Source organism: Ursus arctos, unplaced genomic scaffold, assembly GCF_023065955.2.
Source record: "Ursus arctos isolate Adak ecotype North America unplaced genomic scaffold, UrsArc2.0 scaffold_2, whole genome shotgun sequence".
Lineage (NCBI taxonomy): Eukaryota > Metazoa > Chordata > Mammalia > Carnivora > Ursidae > Ursus > Ursus arctos.
This window is the reverse complement of record NW_026622874.1, coordinates 30005786-30012342: the sequence shown is the minus strand read 5'-3', so window position 1 is coordinate 30012342 and position 6557 is coordinate 30005786. Positions and strand designations below refer to the sequence as shown.

Here is a 6557-nt window from a genome sequence, read left to right as displayed (position 1 = left end):
GATAAGAGACGTATTTCTCCAGTCCCTTTCACACTTCAGAGCAGTTTCTTTGCCCAGCACCTTGATTTCTTTTCTACTAAGGACAGGTGAACCTCAGCTAGATCTCCTCTGCCCGGTGCCCTGGAGCCTGGACACTGAGGGAGAGCCTAGCAGAGGCCCACAGCCCTGAGCAGGGGCCAGAAGTCGATTTTCAGCTGTGAACCTCAGGACTCAGCTACACAGAGAGAAATAGCTTGTTCCTGGAATGGAATTCTCTGCACACTAAACCTAGCTGGGAGGGGAGACAGGGCTGGAGAACTTCCAAGTTTGCCTGCAGGGCTTCGGGAATGTTGCATTTGTTCCAGCAAGGGAATTGTAACTGGAATGCAGTACAATCAAATGTGCTAGAAAACACTCCAACTCCTGTTGGCTCGTGAATGCCTTTCTCAAGACTGTAACAACTCTTGGAAATTTTTAGAAACTTTTAAAAATCATTCTGTTATTTTTGCCTTGAGTACGATAAAGTCATGCTTTTTAGTCCATGTTTTTATTTTTAGATTAGCACCTGACTAAATATATAATGCTAATTTAATACTCTATGTAATAACATTGATAAAAGGAAACAGACGCCAATTTCCCCCATTTAACAAATGATGCAGGGTGTTAAATTGATTTAAAATAACTGCCTAAAAATGATTTGTCGATGAATAAATTTTGAAATAACATATTGTGCTGGGGAGCCACAGGAATATTAAGACAGACTGAGATTTCACTACATGTTGAATAATGGCATCAAACATAGACATAAACTATTTTCATTACCTACTACTAGAATTCTTGAGATTTCCCCTGAGTTATTTTGATACATTTTAGTGTTTTGTTTCTAAAGGGCGAGAAAAGAGGAGGCTTTAGGTTGCTATTTGCAAGCGTGTCTCAGATAATTAAGCCCACGGACACGGAGAGCACTTTCATCAAATGAAAAGTCAAATTAGATATATTGCCATTATCGATTTTTAACATCACTTTTCAAGGTATTAGAGAATCTTGGTTGCTGTGGAAGAATTTTAATCAAATGAAAATAACAAGGAGCGAAATAAAGAGCATTCTTAGGCTAATTTGCAGAATTATCCTCGTTTATGTGCTGTCATTAACTTATTGCATATTAACACTAATGTTCCATAAACACTTTCTATTTAAGCAATTCTTCATTGTGAAATTAAATAAATGCTATATGACCATGTATAAAACAAATTACAAATTTTGTGTCAATGTGTGGGACTTGACTAGGTCCTCAGTCAAAGAAATAAAACTGCAAAAATCTATTGTTGGGAGTAGCTAGGGAAATTTGAATATGGACTGGATATTAGACGATATTAAGGAATTACTGTTAATTTTGTTGGAAGTCATAGTATTGCACTGGAGTTACACAGGAAACTTTCCTTCTGCCTTTGCAGTGCATACTGAAGGGTTCAGGGCTGAGATGTCATGCTGACTGGGAGTTATGTTAAAATACTTCACCAAAAAATATATTAAAGGAAATACGGCAAAATGCTAATAACTACTAAGCCTTGGTGAGAGGCATATGGCGGGCTCTTACACTTTTTGCAATACTCCTCTGTTTTCAAATTTAAATTTTATTATGAATTTTTAAAAATTTTTAAATTTCATAAAACAAGATTTAAAGAAAAATTCCACGCAGTAAAATAAAATGTAACCACCAACCACCGAGCGTTCCCACCCCCCGTGGCTCCCTCTAGTGGCTGGCGGTGTTGGGCTGAGGGGAGATGGACAGCCCTGCTCAGTCCTCCAACTGGCGCCAGCCGGCGGCTGCCACACATTCGCAGGCAGGCTCTCCAACTGTTTCATTCTTTTATTTGTTCTTACTGGAGTTTTATAGATAGAAATTGAGGCTGACATCATAACTTCCTTTAGTGACTTGAATCCAGCCAGAGGAGCAACTTCTCACAGGTTTGAGGGTCACCAGTTGGAATTCACGGCAGTAGGACAAGCTGTGTCTGGGGCTGGTGGGTTCTGTCTGTCTTGACTGCAGTGGGCAGGGAAGGCTTCCACGGATGGCCAGTTACTTCAACTTAAAAAAGAACATGCTGTTGAGAGTCTCACATCTTCCTTTTCTTTGGGGAGGGTAGGTTCATGTAGGGTGGTGGGGAAGGAGGAAAATAGTAGATATTCTCTTAAGTGACCTCCCCTGAACCGCCCGCACCCTGCAACCGGGTTGACCCTGACAGTCCATTCCCTCGGAAAAAACACCCTGACCCCCATCCATGGTACCCAGAAAGCTCACAGCTAGTACACCCTATTCTAACTTTCCCCAACACTTTTGCCCCTACCAAGTGACCTGTCTGCTTACCGAGGGTCACTTCTGCTTGTCCCAAACTTGTTTAGGCCAGTTGTTCTTATTGGTGTGATTCAAGGGCACACAAGCCAATAACACTCAATTGTGGAATTCTCATCAGACAATCCACACATGTCGCAAAAGAACGAACACAGCTTGGCAATTGAATGAACTTTTTTTTATGTCTTAACAGAAAATATGTAAGAAGCTTAGGTGTATATTTTCATTTAAGTGCTTTTCAACTACCACCAGTTATGTAATGAGACAACTCCTTCATCTTGACTGTATTGGATAAGAGGTTTTCCATCATATGATTTTTTTGTCCAGACTTGAATGAAAATAATCCAAAACCAGATCATTAAAAAAATTATTTTTTTCTACTGAGCTTGGTCAGGCAATATATGGATTTTCCCCCATTGACTTATCTCCTGGCATTTTATTTAGACTAATTGTTAAGATCCACTTGCATTTACTGAGCACGCACTGATAGTTGGGGACAGACCCTTTCCCCACCCATCTCCCCACACTCCACTTCAGCCCAGGGTATGTGGGGAAGCCACCTGACTTTCCAGACATTGGAGCACCACATGCACATTATCAAGGTCTAACTGAATTAGAAATGGAAGGACAGTGAAGGCTGTAGGGAGGCTCTTCTAGAACATTTCACTTGGTTCTTTGAGGCCAGTTAGGGGTTTTGGTGTCACTTTCCTTGGGGTGACCAGTTAGAGAACAGACCCTGGAATCAGACACCTGGGCTCTCCAGAGCAGTGAGGAGGAAGGCCTTGAAACTTCACCTCTGGAAGGAGCTGCCAGGTATTGGCCACATCCCACATGACTATACTCTTGGGGGTGGGGTAAGGGCATCCTACCTCTGATCCTAGCTGCCTTAGACCTCATGTCAATTCCTAGGTCAGAGATGTGTCAGGCCACAGGCAGGTGGAGACATAGCCCTTGGACCTGTCCCCATCATAGCCCAGGACTCAAGGACTCAGGGGCAGAGACTATGCCTGCAGGAACAATTTGCGGCCCATGGGGATCTGGCTGCAATTTAAGGTATAAGAATCTGGCTGTCTGTGAGCCTCAGTTTATTCATTTCACTAGCTGAGGAGAGTGGACCTATTGGCTTCTGTGGTCCCCTTCAGCTCTGCCTGTCCACCAGGCGGTGACCTACCTGCAGTGGTGAGACCAGCCACCAGCAGTCACCCGCAGAGAATCCACACTACCAACAAGTCCCTCCTTACTCAGAGTGAGGGGGTGACTAGGACATCCCTGAATTGGGGTGAGAACTCAGGTCTTGGCAAAAAGTCAGGGCAACTCTTCCCTTTCCAGACAGAAGCAGAAGATGCGGATGGGCTGGGGTCTGTCTGCCAAGGCCCCGAATCTCTGCAAGGCAGGGGAGGGGATGTTCCAGCTGACTTGTGCAGGTTGGCGGGGGAGGGATCGCTGCCGCTCCAAGCTCCAAGCCCTAACCCCAAGCCTCGTGGCTGATGGGGGAGGGTGGGCCGGAGGGCTTGCTCCATCTTACAGCAATGTCTTGGGATGGGGCCACCTCTTGGGCCCCTTGTCAAGGGCAGGTGGGGAGGTTCCAGGACTCGGGACCAGTCACCGGCCTATCATGCCCTCCCGCAGGTGGCTCAGCTCCTGGGCAGGGGAGAGCACCGGTCAGTCCTCCTTGGGCGCCCGGAACTCGGGCATGCTCCAGGTCCGGAGCGGCGGCGGCGTGTCCCGCTCCACGTCCTCCGAGATAGTCCGGATGTCACTGGTGAAGGGGGAGATGCGTGCGCGGGTCTTGAAGGTGGCCAGTGCCAGGTTGCCGCGAGGCCGCAGGCTCCACTGTCGCGTCAGCTTGTGGGCCTCCTCCTCCTGCTTCATTCTCTCCAAGACCTCCTGCAGCACCGAGCGGAAGAGCTGGGACACCTCCTGCACCTCGGGCTCCTGCTCGGCCAGCAGCTGCCGGAACCTGAGCTCAGAGCAGGAGAGGGGCTGCGGGTGAGTCAGCCGGAGTGGCACAGAGCAGGTGTCTAACCGCCGGGGCTTCCCTGTGCACTCCCAGTGGGCAGGTCCCCTTTCTGCCACTTCCTCCCTTCTGACGTCAATCAGAAACCACTGCACCTCCCTATATTGCTCCAGCCAGTACTGAGTTCAAATTCCCACTCTGCTACTTCCGGCCTCTATGGGCCTCAGCTTTCTCATCTGTAAACTGGGGTCATAGCTACCAGTCTGTATGCATATGCATATGTATATGTGTATGTGTGCATGTGCGTGTGTATGTGTATATGTAAAGATCCTGACATTGACCTCAGGTTATCGATGCCAGAGTAGTAAGGGGAACCCACTGCTACCATGGCCTGGCTTTACCTACATGAGGCTTTCTGGCTCAGCTCTCCCACCCTTCTCTCCCCGGTGGCCAGAGCGATCTCTTTGAAATGTCTATCTGATGGTGTCACTGCCCTGTGATATTCCTTCCATAGCTCCTGGTACCTGCTGGGTGAGGTTTTCCTCTGCCTAAAATGTCTTTGCTTAGCACTCAAAATGAAGGATAGTTATTAGCAAGTCCACTTAATGGTTTCCTCCACCATATTTCGAGTCTGGACTTACCAAACTTTTCAGCAGTGAGACAGGAATTATGAGGGAACAATCATGATCCTATGTGTGTCCCCAGTCTCCCCCTCGTTTATCAGGTTTGGTTTACCAGCCTGGATTCTCTCATCAGCACCACCCCCATGACTCACTCCCCCTACCGCCCCAACCCCAGGTGCTTCTGGAAGTAGGTATATTTTGGGGGGATTCCATAGTACGGAACAAGAGAACCTGGAGAGGGTAAGATTCTCAGCCTGAAGGAAGAAAGGGGGCAGGGGGTGAAAAAGACTACAAAATCCAGTGGAGTGTGGGTAAGACTGGAGAAAGAGAAGGAGTTTAAGAAGGAGTTTTAAGGAGAATTTCTAAGAAAAAAGGGGTACAACAGATGCTTACAATGGTTAAAGAGATGTGACTGAAGATTTGGGGGATGTTTCAGAAGTGCAGGTGAGGAACTTGAGGAACTTTTGAAATTATTGTTGGTTGTTGGACTATATTTCTTCGACTTTAACATGAACCCAACCAAGCCTGGGCCATGTGGGTCAGAGGTCTATTAAGGTTACATTTATATTCAGGAACATTGTGGTACCCAAGCTCTGAATTTCTGCATCTTCAATGCCCCAGGCCTCTGATCACTTCACATGCACACACGCACACACACATGCGCGCACTCGCGCACACACACAGACACACACACACATGCACAGTCCCCTGAGGCAAACTATTATACTAGTATGAAATAGGATAATTAAAAACTGAATTTTGGAAAGATTATCTGAAAACCTTTCTAAGACGGTGATATAGAAGACGAACCGATGAAGGAGGAAGAGCCAGCTGTGTTAAAATCCAGGGTAATGATAATCCAGGGAGAACAGGAAGCTCAGAGGCCTGGGGTTCTCGCGCATCAAAAGTTATGTGCCTCCAGGAGCTGCCTCCTGCCTCCTTCTGGACCCCTAGCTCTGGCCTGGTGTTCTCTGGGCTCTTGCAGATTCCTCCTTCTGCCCTGCTCCTTTGAACAGATCCCTGGGGCATGCAGGTGCCCTGGATCCAGTCCTGATGGCCTCAGCCTCCCCCCCCGCAGCTGCACCCCGGGAGCCTGCAGTGCACCAGCCGGGGCCCCATGCCCGGCCAGGGGTTACCTGAGGATGGCAGGCCCACAGTAGGAGGGGTGGATCTTGGCACAGACGTCCTCTAGTTGCAGCCGCTCGCCAGGGCTGAGGTCATAGGTGGGCCGGGGTGCGCTGGCCAGCCAGCTGTAGTCTACCCCGGTGCAGACCTTCCTGACCGCGTTGCTGCGCTCCCACTGCTGCCTCTCAGCCTCTCGCATCTGCCCCGCCAGCTCCATCATGAGCGTCTCCAGCACCATCTCAGCCGGCCTCCGGGACGACAGCCGTGGGGGCGCTTCAGTCCACCGAAGCCAGGGGATGAGGGACATGGCCCCGCCGGACCCTGCCGAGACAGGGCAAGAGTGTGTCTTTCTTGGGCCCGTCTGTCAGTCAGGGCAGGGAGAGGAAGGGGAAGGAGGAGAGCTGGGACCCGAGACAGAAGACCTGCTCCGCCCTCACGGCTGGGTGGCCCAGAGTAAGTTGCTTAACCTTTCTGAGCCTTCATTTCTAATTCTGTAAGACAAGATTGGGCTGTCATGAGA

At 48.6% G+C, this 6557-nt stretch overlaps 1 protein-coding gene across 1 annotated transcript; it reads right to left on the bottom strand.

Moving 5' to 3' along the window:
- Positions 1–3994: 3994 nt before the first annotated feature.
- RD3 (RD3 regulator of GUCY2D) lies at positions 3995–6344 on the bottom strand. The gene is made up of 2 exons (XM_026509027.2): positions 6049–6344; positions 3995–4292 (listed from the first exon to the last, which is right to left on the bottom strand). Exons 1-2 carry the CDS (start codon positions 6342–6344, stop codon positions 3995–3997), a joined length of 594 nt encoding a protein of 197 aa, XP_026364812.1.
- Between the last annotated feature and the right edge of the window lie 213 nt (positions 6345–6557).